The sequence below is a fragment of the Pteronotus mesoamericanus genome, unplaced genomic scaffold, assembly GCF_021234165.1.
Source record: "Pteronotus mesoamericanus isolate MK-2021 breed Mesoamerican mustached bat unplaced genomic scaffold, CSHL_Meso_final contig_20, whole genome shotgun sequence".
Lineage (NCBI taxonomy): Eukaryota > Metazoa > Chordata > Mammalia > Chiroptera > Mormoopidae > Pteronotus > Pteronotus mesoamericanus.
In genome coordinates this window covers 64,557,272-64,577,048 of record NW_026555085.1, presented here as the reverse complement: position 1 = coordinate 64,577,048, position 19,777 = coordinate 64,557,272, and the positions used below count along the sequence as shown (strand labels likewise).

The 19,777-nt window shown below is 44.2% G+C and overlaps 1 protein-coding gene across 1 annotated transcript in view; it reads left to right on the top strand.

Moving 5' to 3' along the window:
• Positions 1-6,012: 6,012 nt before the first annotated feature.
• Positions 6,013-19,777, top strand: part of SLC22A16 (solute carrier family 22 member 16) — a 28,469-nt gene continuing 14,704 nt past the window's right edge. Inside the window, exons 1-3 of the mRNA XM_054568894.1 lie at positions 6,013-6,065; positions 15,442-15,921; positions 18,752-18,869. Of these exons, the coding sequence (XP_054424869.1) occupies positions 6,013-6,065; positions 15,442-15,921; positions 18,752-18,869 (651 nt within the window). The remainder of the gene's footprint in view (positions 6,066-15,441; positions 15,922-18,751; positions 18,870-19,777) is intronic.

The window sequence follows — 19,777 nt, the reverse complement described above, 5'->3', positions numbered from 1 at the left end:
CCACAGATGGGTGGCTTCAGTAACAGAAATTTATTTTTTCACAGTTCTAGAGGCTTGTGGGACAGGGGCGCGCACGTGTTCGGCTTCTGGTGACAGCTCTCCTTTGGGCTTGTAGAAGGCTGCTTTCTCACTACGTCCTCACATGGTGGGGAGAGAGCAAGCACTCTGGTGTCTCTGCTTAGAATGGCACTAATTCCATTATGAGGGCCCTACTCTCATGATCTCATCGAAACCTTATTACCCCCAAGGGCTCCATTTCTCAATATTATCACATTGAGGGGCAGGGCTTCAACGTAGGAACTTTGGGTGGGGATACAGTGCAGTCCATAGCACCAAGTAATTGATAACAGCAGTTGCCTCTGGGACCAGGGAGGAAACGGGAGCTAGGCGGTGGGACTGTACAGGTGATTTTTCACTGTTTACTCTTATATGTCTGTAATTCCTTAATTCTCCAACGACTCAATTCAATTCTGACACTATCTGCTTGGAGTTAGCATCAGATCCCACAAGATGACCCTCACTCCAGGTGTCGGTTACAAGTCCTGGGCCACTGGGGCTTCTGACCAACCAAACTGGGTGTTCCTGTGACCTTCCCCTCCTCAAGTTTGATAATTTGCAAGAATGGCTCACGGAACTCAGGAAAACACTTTACTTTCACCTACCAGGTTAACATAAAAGATGCTACTAAACAGGCAGATGAAATGGCCAGAAGGGTCCTGAGGGCAGGCGCTTCTTTGTGTGGAGCTGGGGTGCACCCTCCTGGCTCTTGGATATGTTCATGAACCTGGATGTTCTCCAAACCCTGTTTGGGGATTTTTGTGGAGGTTTCATTACATAGGCCAGTGATTGATCAAGCCATTGGCCACTGGTGACTGAATTCAATCTCCAGCCCCTCTCCCCTTCCTAGAGGTTGGTGGGCTGACAGTTCCAACCCTCTAGCCAAGGCTTCGTCTTTCCGGACACCAGCCTACATCATGACGCTATCTATAGGCCCTCCAAAGTCACCTCATGGCATAAACTCTGACATAACTGGAAGGGCCTTGTTATGAATAACAAAAGACAGTCTTGTCACTCAGGAAATTCCCTGGGTTTTAAGAGCTCTGCACCTGGAAGTGGGTCGGAGGGGGGCACAAAGGCCAAATACATATTTCCTATAATACCACAGTACCTTTTGAATTTTCATGTGTACACACATACACACTAAAAAGTATTAAGATATTGGAAAGAGGGAAAGCTCAAAAAGCCTGAAGTACCCAAGGTCACCTAACTTGCTAAGGTGGACCTCCAATTCCCTCACTTCTATCTGAAGAATTCTTTCCAATGTGCAGATAACTTTTTCATCTGTTTGAAATGTTAATGCTTTTGTAAATTCAAGAGTCCTGAGCATCCTAGATTTCGTATTTTAAAATGGTAAGTCTTCTAGACTTTGAGGCACTTGTGGGAGATCAACATTAACAGAGATTTTCTCCATTAATTAATGCAAAACATAGTATCTAGAGAGACAACCATTTATATCATGCAAATTAGGGAAGACTTGGAAACTGTCCCTCCAAAATACCTCTCCACTAATCTGCTCAAAGACCTGGAAGAAATCCTATTACTGTGTACTTCCTAAGCGAAATGAAAATATTTCCAGGAGAGGTATTCCTACACTCTCAACAACCATTTTTAACTCCTGAAAAAAAATCAATTTATTAGATTCCTACTGCCAGGTCAGACCCCAAGAGCAAGCTCCTACAGGGCTGGGACTATGGGTGATAAATTTTGATAAAAAAGAATCATTTGAGGTTCAGTTTTATCATCTGTAAAATGAGTGGGCTGGGCCACTGTGTTGTCAGATTTCCTTCCTTCAGGATCTGCTCTGGCTAAAAGATTTTTCAAATACCTTAGTTCACATGGAAAACCTGGGATGAATAGGAGGGGGAGGGGGCATTTTTTCTCTTAGTCAGATGAGGAAATTGAGGCTCAAAAGAGTTGAGTCTTTTGCTCAAGATTACCTGCCAAAGAGCCTGTTTAGCATGATCGCTTAACTCCAAGTTCAGTGACTACATCATATTCAAGTTCAAGTTCGACTACATCATATTCATTCCTTCATCTATTGAATACCTACCATAGGGTATGCTGCTGGGATGCAAAAGTGAAAAGATGAGGCTCCTGCCCCCTTGGGGGTAGCAGCCATTGGGGAAGGTAAGTTCTTAGAGAGCTGTGCCGTCAGTCTGCTGGAGAGAGAGATGGAGGCAAGAAGGCAGAGAGCTGGGAGCCGAGATCAGGGCAGACTTCACATTGAGGTTGAACTAGGAAGGATGAGTAGGTATAATGAAAGGGAAGCCAGTGCTCTCAAAAGAAAAGACTTCATCCTGAAAGCAGGCCACTTACGGTATTATGGTGGTTGTTGGTGGCAGATTGGCAGAAATTTCTGGGTAGAGGGATCTTTCAACGCCTTCTGGATAACATCATATGTCATTGCCTTATTCAGGTCTGCACCAGACTGTTGCCACCCGCTGTGTGGTTTTTATTCAAGGGGTTATATTATGAAAGAAAATGGAAAGTGGCAGATAAGGAACAGGCTGTGCCATAACTTCTTCAGTTGTTTTATACTTAGTTTTACTTACCATACTATGGAGTAGGGGACTGGAATCCCTCTTGAACTTTTCGTAAGACTCAGTAACACACACCTAGGTCAAGAGGTGAAAATAAGGCAAATTTTCATTGCTGTTTGACCAAAGAAACCCATCGTGGCTGCTGCCTGGCCAAGTTGTTGTTGTGGGTGAGGATGCCCTGGATCAGAGATGGGTTGCTTCCACATCTATTGTAACAGTTAAAGTTCTTAACCAAAACTTTCATTCATTTCATGCTCTTAAAAGAGACCTCCACAGTTATTCCAAATATTTTGTATATTCCACAAATCCCAATTGTTTTTCTTGTATGGTAAGAGGGGGAAAATTTCATTCACTAGAATCTTGACATATCACATTTGTTTATGAACTAATGCTTTAAAAGCTGAGCCCCTGGTAGAGCCCTGGGTGGGTGTGCCAAGGAAATACACCAGAGAAAGGTGCCGTGTAGGATGAGAGAAACTTGCATCTTTCCCGAAAGAGAGTAGGGATGGAGAGGGAAGATGAAAAGAAGGAGGGAAGAAAAAAACCCAAGTGGCCAGCCCACCACCCTCTCAGTCACCCAGGATTGCAACCTCAGGGACTCGTATGTTTATGTTCTCCCAGCCAGCCAGGCGCCAAAGCCTGCTGTTCTTCCTTCTCTGCTGCGTGCGCAGGAGTCCCCTTCATTCTGTTTCTGCTCTCACCTCTTTAACCTGCAACCTGAACACTGAGCTCCAGATACACCAGCCTCCCAGCTGACCTTCCTACTACCACCTTCTCCCTCCCCCTCCACTCTCTGTCACATCCCCGTTATCAGACCAGTCTTCATAGAACATACTTTGTTTGCCACATCGGTCAAAGCCTTCAGGGGCGTCCCGCTGTCCATTAACAAAAGCTTTAACAATCTTAGCTGAGAATTCAAGGCTCCAAGCATTGTGACCCTCAATCATCCGTCTGGGCCTATCTTCACAGCATTAGCTTTTATTAAGCACTCACCACAGGCTAGGCATACTGTTAGAAGCTTCTAAATGTTACTTGTCTATCTGGAATCCCTTTCCAGGAAAGGTGTGTGTTCCCTGCCTCCTGAGGTCCTGTTGGGCAGTCCTTGATGACAGCTGAACATGTGACAGCAGGCCAGCCAATCAGAGCCTTTCACTCTCCCCCACCTTCACCCTCCAGCTTTCTGAGATTTGACTTGTAAGTGGGGGTGAGTGGGTTTCCCTCTTCTAGGGTTGAAATCTACATGAAGAAGCAGAGAAGAGCAGAGAGAAGAAGAGCCAGAGAGTGAGACAGAAAGGGAAACCTGATGACATTGTCCCCCTGGATCCCATCACGCAGGCAGGTGGCTCTACCTCTGGACTTTTCCCATGGTGAGTCAAAAATTCCCTTTCTTACGTACTTTGTTTTAAGGTTGCTGTTATTTGCAACTGAACCGATGACTAGAACACTTTATATGGCTTAACTCATATGATTTCTTCACCACTGCTTTGTGAGATGGGACTGTAACTTTCAACCATTTTGATGGGACGTGGCACCAGAGAAGTGTGATGAGCCCAAGGTCCCTCATTGTTTAAGTGGCAGAGATAGAATTTGCAACCAGGCGGCCAGTCCTATTGCTGACGTTGGCCTCTTAACGGAGAAAGCCAAAGCCTTTCAGGAAAACGTACACAAGATTCACGAGGCTGAGCACAACACACGCCTACTCTCATCCCATCAGCTGCTTGCTCTACACCTTGGCCTCACACAGGCCCTGGATTTTCCCACTTCTAGATATTTATTCAGACTCCCCCCCACCACTGAACACATTCCTTATTCCACTTCTGTCTCTCAATATTTACTTATCCTTCAAATCTTGGATCAAACATCAAATCCTTCTGGAAGCCTTCAAAGTTACTCCACTCAGAAACAATTACTTCTTCCTTTGAGTTTTGAGGACTTTGACTTGAACACGGGGCCAGGTGGGTGTCTTTGAAGGTTATGGCACAATAACTTGTAGGTATTTCTTAGGGAGGTTGGGGGGACCGGTAGTTTGAAGTCATCAAATTTTCGCTCCAGCCATTTCAGTGTAACTGCAGAACACTGCACTTTTTGTGGACTTAATTCTGAAAGCCAGGGACCCATAGCACGATTTCTCTGATGGCATAACATATTTACACGGGGATTTTAAAGAGGTTACTCTGGTAACCTAAGGCATGGCCAGACGAAATTGTCTAGCAAAGGCTTGGGAAGAAGGGTCCCAAGCTCATTGCAGGTAGGTGATGTTCTTTTCATGGGATGATTTTCCACCTCCACTTTCAATTTTTTTAATAGATAGAGAGCTATTCTGGTTATCTAATTTTTCTTTAGTGGGTGTTTGTATCTTTCAAGGAATTTGTCTATTTTATCTATGTTGTGACATTTCTATCTGGTGCAATTAGAATAGTAGATAAAAGCTACCCCCCCCCCCCCAATCTTTTCCCGTTAACTCTCCTTTTGGTGCTTTGAAGCAATACAGCGTCCTGACTGGTCCCTGTGGTCCCCACCTTTCTTCTAAGGCCAGCCTTTGGGAAAACTACTCCTTAAGTCTTTCTAGTTAGCAGCAATTGACTTAAAAAAACAAAACAAAACACTCCAACTTGTGTATTATTGTTTAATCACTCCAGGAGTATTTGCATTTTAAAAGAAAATGTTCTTGTGAGGAGTAGGTGAAGAAAGTGCTTGGGGAGATGGTCTTTCTTCTCTTTTTAAAATCCTATTCAAGTACAAATTTGTTTTCACTAAAGTCTCCATCAAGGGTGTTCCCTTTGCTCTTTGGTTAACGTAAAATCTTAACAAAGGTCCTGCCCTGTCAAAGTGATCAGAATCCATTCTTTATACTCTGTCTTGTGGACCCCTGTCCCGGCGGTCAAACTGTTGGGCTCCTCTGAGAAAGCGACATTCGTGATCTACAGTGGAGTCCAGAAATGTACATACAAGACCAAAACACTGCAGCAGCCTGAATCACGAACTTGAAAGCCACGGTTATAAGGCGTGCCTTTCTGAAGATGCTAGGTTCTTGAGGCCTACTCTGCGTTCTGGCCTTGGGCGACCACGCGAACACCGGGTGTGAAGGATTGAAGGCGGGGTCCGGGGCCGTAGCGCGCCGGGAAGAGGCCCTGGTGGCAGGGAGCCCCCGAGGCTGCCGGGCGACGGGTGGAGAGGGAGAGGGATTAAGTAACCGAGAAACAGCCTGGCCCCGCGCGCGTCCCAAGCACTTTAACGCTCGGGGACACTGAAGGCCGGGGCTGCCCCGCGGGCGCGGCAGGAGCGGCGGGTGGGGACGGGTGATCCCGGGCGCCCGCGGAGCCCGACGCGCTGGGCAGGGCGGGGCGCCCTGACGCCGCGAAGACCCGAGTGCTGGGCGAGCTCGACGCGCCCGGCCTCGGAGCGCAGTGCCATGGAGTTCGGCCGCTTGGATAGGCTTTTTGACCGCGTGGGGCACTTCGGCAGGTAGGGAGCTGGGGTGGGAGTGAGGAAGGAGGGCGGCCTAGGGGAGCGGCAGTCGCGTGCGTGGAGGCGTCGGTGGAGTCTGTTTCTTTCCGTTGCAGTGAGGTCCTCGCGCTGCGCTCGAGATCTGAAAACACCTTCCACCCCACGTGTCGCAAGAAGTCCAGACTCCTAGTCCAGACTCTCGGACTGTGGCGGCGGGGCCTCCCTGCAGCAACGGGAAGGGCGCTGGGGGTTCGCGGTGGCAATGCTGGCTGCTGGGTAGGGGGGACCTGGAGCGCGCTCTGCAGGAGCCGGAGTCCGGAGGCCCAGCCCTGGAGGCCGGGTCACAGGAATAGAGGAGCGCCTGGCCCTGGCCGCCCGCTTCTCTAATCCATCAAGCAGTGTCCTCTTTCACTTCCCCAGACGGCGCGGCCCTGCCCCGCCGCCGCGCCCTGGGTCTCCCTCAGTGCCTTAGCAGGTATTGCTCCAGGAACAACCGCTAGTCAGAATTTGTTGCCATTTAAAGAAACCTAGTATGTGCCAGGTACTTACTTACGCGCGGCACTTCATTTGATGCCCATTGTGTTCTTGCAAAGGAGCCTGGTAAGGCCACAAACCCACGGTTATCACCTGGTGGGACCTAGGTCTAACCTTTGTACACTTGGTACCCTCTTTTCATTTGTTAAATTAATTTTAAAAAAATTTAAATGTATTCATTCATTCATTCATCCATCCATCCATTCATGGAGAAACGTTTCTCTATTTGACCCTGGCTGTTTTGGGAGGAGAGGAAGCTGGGTGACGGGCCATACAGCGCGCTGATCAGAGATCTGGAGCTAAGTCTGAATCCTGGCCTGCCACTTGCCCCTGACGTGATTCTGGGAATATTGTGTCTCAGTTTCCTGTCTACAAAATGGGAATCATAATGTCTGCCTTACCTCCCTGTCCCAGGTTTGTAGTGAAGAAATGATATGGTGCTGCTCTTTAAGATGGAAAGTTGCACACGTTCTGGTTGTGATTCCCAGTGTCCGCAAAAAGGAAGTCCCTGCGCACCCGAGGAGGGGCAGGAGGCCCCAGCTCTCCCCTGCTTCCCCCTGATACCCGCATTAGTGAATGCCCAGCTGTGTCTAGCTCTGTCATGAGCGCATCTTGGCTTCTTGAATGGCCACTCCAGCCCTGTGAGATTGTTCACATGAGAAAATTGGGGCATGTGCATGAACCATAGATCTGGTAATAGAAGCAAATGCCAGAGAAAATGTGGAGTACCGTGGTGCATCCAATTTGCAGAATTGGATGTCGTGGGATGTCCCTCCATCTCCACAGCCCACGTTCTCAACGCTGATGCTCTCCTGAACACATTTAGGCACCAACCCTGGTACTCCACCAGGCCCTTTATATATTACCTCATTCCATCCTTCTGGAAGCAGGAGGATGAAAGATCAACTCCTGGGCTGGATGTGTAAGTTCCAATCCTGGCTCTACCAAGTATCAACTACATGGTATTGAGCATTTTATTTACTGCTTCCTCATCTGTATAATGGAGGTGATAATACAACTACAAATGCTTATTATAAGTACTTCACATGTACTTCGCATTTCATCTCACAGTAACCCTGTGAAGTACTATTATTTTTTCTCCATGTATTTTGGGATTAACTAGGGTAATTATATTAGTTGGTGTTTGACTAAGGTGCTACAGCAAAGAGATCCTTCCGTTGGAAGTTTGTCCCTCTAGTCACCATCCAGGGCGGGCTCTGTTCCATGGGCTTATCTGGGGACCCAAATGGACGAGGCAGCTCCACCACCTGCATCATGGGGCTCCCTTTCTGCTGCCCTCCTTATCCTCGTCCAGGTGGTCAAATGGAGCTCACCGTGGTGGGAAAGGGGGAGAATGGGTTTTGGAAGACAGTTCGTAGCTGACCACAGTAATGTATGCAGAAGTCTTATTATTCAGTAAGTTCTCCATAAATCATGGCTGTTACTGCTCCCGGAGCCTCCAACCTGGTGGGAAGGGTTGGCAGTGAAAGCAGCTGGTAAGAAGGGAGAGGGTGACAAGCCAAAGCTTAGAAGAGACGATCTGAAAACAATGGGATGGCACCACGGTACTCCACATTTTCTCTGGCATTTGCTGTAATTGGGTTCTTTATTGTTTATAAGTAGAAAGGGAGGTTATTGTGTATTATTGGCCAGGAAACCCAGTGAAAGTATTAAGTAGAGAGTCTTAATTATTTTTCATTTCTCATTAGTCATATGTAGGGTGAGGAAGCAGTGTCCTAATCACCTTTCAGGGAGGAAAGCAGGACACCTAAGAAGAATTAGAAAGCCGTTTCAGAACTTGCCCTGAAGTTATATTGAAGTTCCAGAAACTTCACAGCTTAAGCCCCGTGTGAGAGGGAATTGAGGAAACTGAGACTCAGGCATCTGTGTTGGGAAGCTCTAAGAACTGGGGTCTCTGACTTTTTCCGGGGTAAGGGAAGGGAGAGTTTAAAATGTCAGACTTGGACTGTGGAGCTGGTGGCCGACATACATCTATGTTTTTCTTCAAAATATGAACCTTTTTTGGCTCTTCTTTTTGACTTCCCTCTATGAACACCGTAAGAGGTAACACTTCTCTGAACCTGCAATGTGCTCTAGAGCTGTACGTGCACTAAGCCTTCCCAGTCCCACAACAGCCCACTTTGCTGGTGAAGACACCGAGACACAGCAACGTTAAGGATCTTGCCCAAAGGTAGCAGAGTCAAGGTTCAAACCTGGGCCGTCTGGCTGTGAAGTCCGTGCCCTTCACCACAGCGGGGTCCCATCCATTACGTTTCTTTGTACAGAATGATATAACTCCAGGACTGAAAGTCATTTTCTTTCACCCAGCCTGCATGGCAGTTCAGGTCTTCTTTGCTTTTCCTTGCATCTGGGTTTTCCGCTTATTGTGTCTGTATGATTCTTATTTTATTTGTGTGTCTTTCCAGCTGTGGGCACCGTGATGTGATGTGTCTATAGGTCTGTTGTCCCAGAGGGGTCTTAGGCTGGGCATGTGGATGGCATCTGATGAATAACAGTCTTTGTAAGAGAGAGAACGATATGTTAGAATACTAGAAACATAAGGAAGTAGGGTTTTATTTTTTCAAGAAGTTATCCTTGCAAAAAGAGAACGGGAAGTTTAAATGGAAAGAATGTTGCCCTGGCCCATGTGGCTCAGTAGACTGAAGAGTCACGGGTTCATTTCCTAGTCAGGGCACACACCCAGGTTGTGGGTGCAATCCCCGGTCAGGGAGCATATGAGAAGACAACCAATCGATGTTTCTCTTTCTCTCTGTTCCTCTCTCTCTGAAAGCAATGACAAAAATGTCTTCAGATGAGAATAAAAACAAAACAAATAAATTGAAAGAATGCTGAGGCTCTTTCTAGAAAATAGAAAGTATATTTATGTGACTAGCATGGCTCTTGGGGACTTCTAGGTAAATTGTTTCTGGAATAAAAAGTATGAGGGTGAGAGTAAGCTTACAATCATCCCGAGAATATTTTTGTGTGTCATGCTAAGGGGTTTGGGTATTAGGAAGAGCCTTTGCAGGATGGACGGTGCATTAGAGGGGCAGCAGTTGGGGAAAGGAGACCAGAGAAGACTCAGGTAAGAGCCGAGGTGGCAGATAATGAGGGTATGGACGAGGCAGGGGGAGTATGAGCTGGGAGGTCGGGCAGTTTTGACAGGTGGAATGCGCTGGCCCCCCGACCCTAAGGCATGAAGAAGTGGGGAGGACCATGTGGGCACCCCCACCCGCTTCCCCATGTCCCATTTTTCTCCTTTGTGCTGTTGGAGGCGCCGTAAACAGAAACAGTTGCACTGCAGGTGGGGCCAGCTTGGGGTCTGGACATTGAAATCAGTTTGCAGCTCTTACTTGACTTTCTTGTGAGAATCTTGGGTCAAGACAGTCAGTAGGCGCTTGGGCGAATAATGTAGGTATTGTTCAGGCAAGCCACCTCCTTGTCCGCATGGACTGAGTGGCCGTCCAGGAAGGGCTGACAGCCAGCTGGCAGGCACCAGGTGGTCAGACTGGGCGTGTCTTAGCGCCCGTTCCAATCATGCCTCAGCAGGGGCATTGCTGAATACCCTTCCCTCTCCCTGGGTCATGCAGATATAAAACTTTCCAACTGTTGTATTTTGTACACACAGAAAAGTACACGCCAGAATCTACAGCCTGAAGAATCATCACACAGTGAACACGCCCGTGTTACCACCTCCCACATCACCCCTTCTCACGCCCCCTCTCAAGAGCCCTCCCTCCCTTTGCCCCAAACTCACTGCCATCCTCACATCTAACAGCATAGGCTAGTTTTGCCTGATTTTAAACTTTATATAAATGGAGTAAAAAATGATATACCCTCTGTCTGGCTTCTTTTGGTGAGCATTGTGTCTGAGATTCACTCATACTGTATATCACAGTAGTGTGTTGATTTTTGCTGCTGTATACTATGCCATGGCCTGACCATTCCATGGCTTATTCATTTACTGCCAACATATAGGACTGGTACTATTATGGGCTGCCGCTTAGGCCCCAAACAGGATTTGGTGTCAAGAGGACCTGATGCTCAAGTCTTCACTGCTGCAGTGTCTGGCAGTTAGACGGTGACCTGCCAAAAACTCTTGCTCTAATGATCTGGAGAGGGCATGCTTGCCCATCTCTTTTGGACTCCAGGAACCAGCCTTCAGTGAGAAACCCCACGCTGCCCTTTCCCTCTGGCGTCTCCCAAGCAGTATTTATACTTTTACCGTAATTTATGTAATCAGCGTCCCCTGGAAGGACATTTAAGTTTCCAATGTTTTGCAGTTACAAACAGCATTGAAAACTAAACTTATAAATTAACTTTGGGAGAGTTGATAGCTTTATCATGTTGAATAGTGGTTACTTTAGGGAAGTAAAATTTTATTCATTTCAAGGGCAGATGGTAATACCCATTTAGTCTAATATCTTATAGCATAGTAGAGACACTCTAGGTGCTTGATGTAAAAAAAAGGGAATTAGTAAATATGAACAGTTTTCTTAAGTTAGATTAGCTTTCCATTTTATTTACATGAGTAATTTACTAAGCAAATATGTTTTGATCAATACATTTCAGCTGGCCCACAAAAATATGTTGAAATAATTAAATGAAAAAATTAGCATGAAAGCACTTAAACTGCAAAGCATGGTCCAACATAAGGTGTCAGCAGAATATGCACAGTGACCAAGGCAGTGCAGAAAACGGTGTTAGGTTCAGCTCAGCAGCAGGCGTGGCCTGGGCCGGAGAAGAGAGGACATGAGGACCTCTGCTGCGTGGAGAACAGGCGCATGGAGAGTCTGCCTGATGAGGAATGGAATTCTCTGACACGGCGCTTCTGCTAGCGAGAATCCCTTCAGGCTAGGAAAGGCTGCCTGGGCAAGTGCCTGAGTCTGCCCCCTGGGGCAGGTGGCCCACCATCCATGCCAGGCACTCACAGGTGGCATAGCTTGTGTATTCCAAAGGCAGAGCTTGACCCTGAGGCTCTCCGGGGACATCCAGCAGCCGGCGCGTGGGGGCTTCTGACTTGCAGAGGTGAAGGTTCAAGCACCACTCTTTAAGGCCATGATCTCAGCCTTCTGATCTTTGGGCTACAGGCTTGTCTTAGGCTGCTGTTCCTGCCCAACTCCTCTGTCTGGAATAGATTGAGGCTGATTTCTGATCAGTTTTCTTCTGGCAGGGGTGCCTTTTCTGGAAAAATAGAGCCGGCTTCTGTTAGTCCTGAGGACTCCAGCTTTGGGCTCCACGCTCTTCCCTTGGCTGCTTATCCCGAAGAGACCATGAGGATAGTGATTTGTGTGTTCTCCCTCTTCTTCGTTGCTCGGGGCAGGGGAGACAATTTCTGCCTGCCTTTTGCTTGATGTTTTTCATCTCTGACCTGGATATAGGGACCAACGTCAGATACAGAGTTCAACTTTGAAACCGTAGCCAGTCCCACCAGCCTGTGGGGTCCTGCTAGCCTCAACGCTTCACGATGATTCCATTTACTCGTCGTTTATCTACATGAGGTTGTGTAGGGAGGAACGGCGGCCATTTCCAGCTTGGCAGTCATCCCTGAGGACCTGGGGAGGTCGCCAGCTTCACAACTTCACAGCACTACTTCTGTGACTTTGCCTAGCATTGTCCCTTGTGATAGTCTCCAAAATGGGCTGTGCTCAACTACAGTGGGCACAGCTGAACCTTTGCAGTGCCATAAAAACACCCATTTTACACATGAGGAACTAGCTGTCTTTTAGTAATCCAAGTTTCAAATGTAAAACAGAGGCACTCACTAACTTTTGTTTTGAAAACCATATGTTATTGTTGTTATTATTATGTTTAAATAGATTAATAAGTATTTTACATTTTCTCCATTTTTACTTCTAAGACAAAAATATTGATAGGTAGAATCCATATAAAGAAAAGCCCATTGGAGTCCTCAAAGTCTGAAAGAACGTAGAGGCTCCTGAGCCCAAAACGTTTGAGAACTGCTAGGCTAAGGGTGATCAGAAGCACCTTCCAGTGAGGGGGCATCAGGGCCAGGTGGGCGGCCAGGTCTGAAAATAGGAAGGGAAACCAAGATCACATGTGTAAATAGTGTCGTTTTGCCTCAGCATGATCTGATAGGACCTATTTTCTACTTCTTTGATCATGGTTTTATAGTAATGTTCTTCTTTGTCTGAATTGATTATTTTAAATCTATATAATGTAATCACCTGCCCAAAGGGACAGTTCTGACTCTTGCTTCCAGGGGTTTGAAATTTGTGGGGCAGCCCAAATTTTATATATTCTACCCCGCTTTCCTGTGGGCACCATTGTCCTTGTGAGACTTTTTATTTCAGAAAACATGTCACCAACTGTTTGAGTCTGTAAATTTGGAGATTCTACATTTATTTTTAAATTTTTGAACAAACCTTTAAGTTTTGAATAATTTTAGATTTACAGAAAAGTTACAAAGATAGTATGGAATGTTCCCGCATGCCCCTCACCCAGTTCCCCTTGTTCACATCTTACATGACCATGGCGTATTTGTCAAAATCAAGAAACCAACATTGTATATTACTATTAATTAAACTCTAGACTTTATGTAGATTTCAGTAGTTTGTCCACAAATGCCCTCTTCCTGTTCTAGGATCCAGTCAGTCCAGAGCACCACACTGCATTTAATTGTCAAGATATTCCAGTCTCCTCTGGTCTGTGGCTGTTTCTCAGTCTTTCCTTGTTTGTTTGTTTGCTTGTTTGTTTTTTAATGACCTTGACACTCTTTAGGTGTATTGGCCAAGCAGCCTGTAGAAGGGCCCCCAATTTTGGATTTTCTGTTGTTTTTCTTGGGATGAGACTGAGGTTAGGTTTTTGGGATGAAGGCCACAGAGATGAAGTGTCCCATCATCACATTGCATGAGGGGTACATGATACCCGCACAACATCACTGGGAAGTTAACTTTCAACATTGGGTTAAAATAGTGTTTGCCAGATTTTCCCGCTGTACAGTTAATACTTTTTCCCCATGTCCTACTATATTCTTGGGAAACGAGTCATTAAATCTAGCCCACTCTCAAAGAGTAAAGAGTGGGAATTAATCTCCATCTCTTGTAGCAGGGAAATAGCTGCAGATACTATCTGGAATTCTAAGAAAGATTTTTCTCTTCTTCCATTTTTATTTATTTGTTCAATCATTTATATCAGTATGGTGTATTTGTCAGGATTCTCCAGAGACACAGAAGCAATAGGACATATATAGCTATTGGTAAGAGGAGATTTATTATAGCAATTAGTTCACGTGATCATGTAGGCGAGCGGTCCCTCAGTGTGCCATTCACAAATAGGAGACCCAGGAAAGCCAGCGGTATAATTTAGCACAAGTCCAAAGGCCTGAGATTAAAGGGCTAATGGTGTAAGTTCCAGTCTGAGTCTGAAAATCCAAGAACCAGGAGGACCAGTGTCCCAGGGCAGGAGAAGATGGATGTCCCAGCCCAAGCAGAGAGAGTGAACTTGTCCTTCCTCTGCCTTTGTGTTTTCTTCAGGCTCTCAACAGAGTCTTCACTCAGTCTCCTGGTTCCGATGCTCATCTTCCCCAGAGACACCCTCATAAACACACTCGGAAATAATGGCTTATCACTATCTGGGTATCCCTCACCCCAATCTGTTGACACAAAATTAATCATCACAGTATGGATTCATATATTTATTTTATACTTTGATGTATACTTTGATGCTGTTCATTTTGTTGCTTAAATTTTCTGCTTGGGCCTCCCGGAGTTCTTTCAGATTGGTTCCTGTGTCCCTTTGACATGCCCCCATCTTTTAGTATTTTGAGCACTTCTTTATGTTCTGATACTACAAGGTGCTCCAAGCTTATTTTGTATTCTCCCCCTCCTGGTCTTAGAATCAGCCATTTTTCCTGATTCCTTTTATTGGAGAATAGTATAGAGAAATCAAGATCAGAGCAGCGGCTGCGCTTGTTACTATTGGGATGTCATTACTTCTAAGCCCTCTCAACAGAGCTGTGCCTATACGTATATATGATGAGGTCTGTCCAGAAGAAGTCCAGCCACTGTTAATATAACAAGAATGGTTTGCGTCACACCAGTGTAACCTGGCAGCCAAAGAGAGTTGACTGGAATGAGCATTTGTGAACAATGACGGCTTCATTGTAGTAGTCAGTGACAGCGGTAGATGCCATTAAGTGAGCATCTGTATTGTGTGGCTGTTACATTCAGAATGACTGAGCAGGTGGAGCAATGAATCTGCATCAAATTTTGTGTTAAGCTTGAACTTTCCTTCATGGAAACTATTTGATTGATTCAGAAGGCCGTGGCTATGGGCAACTGGTGATTGGAAGCCTCATCGTGACAACATGCCTCTCATTTTGAGCAGAGTTTTTTTGTGAAATATCACATCACCCAGGTGACTCAGCCCCGCTATAGCCCAGATTTGGCACCCTGCGACTTCTGGCTTTTCCTAAAACTAAAATCACCTTTGAAAAGGAAGAGATTTCAGACTGTCGATGAGATCCAGGAATATACGATGGGGCAGCTGATGGTGATTTGGAGAACTGTGTGAGATCCCAAGGTGCCTACTTTGAAGGGGACCGGAGTATCATTGTCCTATGTACAGTGTTTCCTGTATCTTGTATCTTCTTCAATAAATGTCTCTATCTTTCCTGTTACACACCTGGATACCTTCTGGACAGACCTCATATACTAACCTGTGTATACAGACATATCTATGATTATTTCTGTATTTATCCATCTGAATATATATTAAGCTAAACATGCGTCATTCTTAACGCTTATGTCAAGCTTATGTCATATCATAAACATAAGCTTACATTCTTTTTTTTATTCCATAGGTCAGATATAATAACTTGCTTTCCTTCATTTTTCAGATACCAGGTATTTCTCTATTTCACATGTGCCTTCCAGAACATCTCCTGTGGTATCCACTACTTGGCTTCGGTGTTTATGACAGTGCTCCCCAAGCATACCTGCATGCCCCCAGGCAAAGTGACTCGGGTTCTGTTCCACAATGCCTCCATGTGGAGGATGGACGACATCTGGAACCTGTTTACCTTAAGGCACGAAGATCACATTGTTGTGCAGCTAGAGGATGATGAGATCTGGGAGCTCAAAAGTTGTCAGAGGTTCCGGCGGGATAACAAGTCGAGTTTGAACTACGAATATAATGGCCATAAAAGTAGCTTTCCTTGTTTGGATGGCTACATCTATGACAAGAGCAAATGGGACAGCACTGTGGTGACTCAGTGGGACCTGGTCTGTAACCGAGAATGGTTTGCAAGGCTGATCCAGCCTACATTCATGTTTGGAGTCCTGCTCGGAGCGCTGATTTTTGGCTACCTTTCTGACAGGTAAAAATGAATTATTTAGCACTGTTGCATTGGTGTAAGGGTTATTTTCCTGTCTGGTTTTCCTAGGGGACAGGGAATTATGTTAAAATTTTTCATCATTTTCATGCTTCCTATCTACATACCTACCTCCTTGCTAATCTGTTAAATAACATTCACAAAATAACATACTGATAAGAGGATGGGTTGTGAAGACAGTTTGCCTGTGTTCAAATCCTGGTTCTACTTACGAGCTATGGCCCCTGGGCAAATCACCTTACCTGTGTTTTAAAATCTGGTTTGTAAGCTGGAGACGAAAATAACAGCACTCACCTCAAAGAGTGATTGTAAAATTAATACAGAAGAAGTACTTTGGAGATATAACCACTCAACAGATACTAGTTGTTATTTTGAATATTCTTTTCTCATTAAATAGACTTGCTGTTTAAGAGGTGTAGCTTGGTTCTGCACAAAGACTTCAAATATTGGAATTATCGAGCATAGATAATAAAGTAACTATGTTTGCCATTCTTAAGGAAATGAAAGACAAGTTGTAAAACAGTGATAAAAGTCTGGAAATTGTACTTTAAATGACATAAAATTGAAGAATGACTACTTAGAACATCTAGAAAAAGTTTTAAAAGCGACCAACAAACTTTCTGGGTACTTTTAACAACTTATTATACATAGCTAAAGAAAGAATTAGTAAAATGGATGATAGTTCAGGAAAAAATAACAATAATAAAACTCAGAGAGAAAAAGAGCTGGAAAATAGATTGAAATTAATGGAAGCAGAGGAATAAGGTGTGGAACATGTTTAACATTATAAGCTAATCGGTGGAAGTTACCACATTAACATATTAGAAGACAAAATTCTTATCACCAACTCAGTAAAAACAGGAAAAGCATTTAATAAATTTTAAAATCCATTCATGATAAAAATTAAGAATAGAAGAATGCCTTTCCTGATAACAAGTATTTACAAAAAGATCTACCTCTGGCAGGATAGCTTGGTGGTTAGAGCATTGTCCCAATACACTAGGGTTGTGGGTTTGATCCCAAGTTGGGGCACATGCAGGAATCAACTGGTGAATGGATGGACAGGCAGAATAACAAACTGATATTTCTCTCTCCCTTCCTCTCTCTCTTTCTTAAATCAATAAATAATATTAAAAAATGGCATTCAAGGCTCAAATGAGATTGGGAAACATTTGTGTGTAAGGCCAACAATCTACACTAGTGTTGTATGGGGGCAGAGAAGACCAAGGGTGTGAAGATGACACTTCCCTATTGCTCACATATCTTCTGTTCTGCCAAGCAAACCTGTTGGCTGGAATCTCAGGACTACATTCTTTTGCCTTAAAACTCTCTGTCAGAGACAACTCACAGGGAGAAAATATATGCAAGTTGTATATCTTAATAAGGGTCTAGTATCCAAGATAAATAAATAACTCTTACAACCCAGCAATAAAAAGACAATCCAATTTAAAAATGGCATGGGATTTGGATAGATATTTCTCTAAAGAATATATACAAATGTCTAATAAACACATATAAAAAAGTTTAATGCCTTTAATCATTAGAAAAATGTAAATCAAAATCACAATGAGATACCCCTGAACACTCACTGGGATGGCAGTAATCAAAAAGAAAGACAATAGTAAGTATTTGGAGCAAGTGGAGAAATTGGTATGCTCATACATAGCTGGTGGGATTGTAGAAACAGGGCAGCCACTTTGGAAAACAGTTTGGCAGTTCCTCAAAAAGTTAAAACTTGGAATTATCATTTGACACAGCAATTTCACTCCGTAGTGTATACCCAAGAGATTGAAAACATAAGTTCATACAAAATCTTGTTCAGGGATGGTCATGGCAGCATTATTCATAATAATCAAAGAGTGAAACAACCCAAATGTCCATTAGCTGATGAATAGATAAACAAAATGTGGTATGGTCATACAATCGAATGTTAGTCATAAAAAAGACTGAAGTACTGATATGTGCTACAACATGGATGAACCTTAAAAACAATGCTAAGTAAATGAAGCTGGACACAAAAGGTCATATATTATGTGACTGGATTTATATAAAATGCCTTGGAATAAGCAACTCTATAGAGACATAAAGTAAATAGATTAGTGGTTGTCAAGGGCTGGAGGGAGCAGAGAATGATGAATAATGGTTCCTGGGACAGCTCCTTTTTCGAGTGATGAAAATGTCCTGGAATTAGACAGTGGTAAGCGTTGCAGAACTCTGTGAATGTGCTAAAAACCACTGAATAGCATCCTTTCAAAAGCTGATATTTATGGCGTGTGAATTACATCTCACTTTTTAAAAATCTGTCAAGAATATAATTGTTTTTTACTTGTCCTTTAGGCAAAGAAATACCCCTCTAAATTATAAAAATAGAGGGCAAATAAACACCTTAATCTACGAGCAGAATGTACAAGACCTGTCTTTAGAGGGGGCAAGAGCTGCTGTCCCCTTGGGGGGGGCAGCCAGCCCTGCAGGGAGGATGATCCAACAGATCAGAGTGGAAACCCTGGGAGGGAAAGGACCAATTCTCCCTCCTCATCCCTGAAGTCCCAGATTAGAGGTCTTCTGGGGATCGTCCAGAGGGTTCATATAGGTATATTAGCAGTTCAGGTAGAGGCCTCTCCTTTTCAATGAAAGATTTGCCTCTTGAAAAAGTGAAGTGTTTGTTCATGATCCGCCCAAAATGAATGCATAACAACGATCAGATACATAAGCTATTAGTAATATAGGTAACACTCATTGTTCATGGATTGGGGTAGATATTTAAACTGTTAGGACTGTACTTTGCTTTCTTCCACTGTTGCCTCTTCTTTTTCAGGGTGGGACGACGATCTGTCTTGTGGTTCACAAGCATTGGCATGTATTTGTTTGGCATAGCGGCAGCGTTCACATTGGATTATTACAGCTTCATGCTTGCACGTTTTCTTCTTGCTATTGTGAGTTGTGTTTTTTTAACCTCCTTAGTTCTGCCACAGTGTTTTCACATTACAACTTAACTCTCTTAGGTGTGCTTATTTAGAGTCTAGGGCAAGAGATCAAGGATTAACCTTTGTTCTCTGCCTTGCAGAGGTTTTTCTGTGGAATATTAATGTACTCTGTTTAGAATGGAACTCAGTAAAATGAAAAATTGTTGCTTACTAAGCAGAAACTTTTTGTTTGACTCTATGCCTAGCACGTAATCCACATTCCACAATTAATAAGGCATTATTTTATTTCTGAACAATTAATTATATTTGTCTAGTCAGGCCCTGCCGGCACTTATGAGCCAAACAGATGGTTAGGGTATATTGTTAAGGAGTCATTTGTGTATTACATAGTAAGAATGCAAACAGGAAGACATTAGGCCTTTATGTGATAAGGAACGGGATTCTAGTGGAAAGGATATGAGTTTAAATACAGCTTTGTCATATATCGGCTTCTTAGCTGTGTGATCAAGGGAAAATATGTTATCCTCTTTGAGTTTTAGTTTCTAAACTGTAAGCTGTAGAAAATTATCCCTGTTTCACAGGGTTGTTATCAGGGTTCAATGAGATTCGAGTAAACATCTGCGGTACAGCCCCCAGCAAGGAGTAGGCACTCCGTACAATGGGGACTGTCATTGGAAGTAAACCAGTGAATGAGGATGGAGGATGTTGCTAACACACTTGGTGAGGCTTTCACACAGGTTCCAAATTATCAAACAACAGCAGTAGTGCTTCTGTTTGAAGGTCACTGGTCAAGGATAATGGAGTAAAGTTTTTATCTGCAGGAAGAGCTTGTAATCTTGCTGAGCAGAGAGAAGGGCAAGTGTCCTGTCTCGCCAGCATGGATGATTCAAAGGTCCAGAAATTAATATCTACAACAA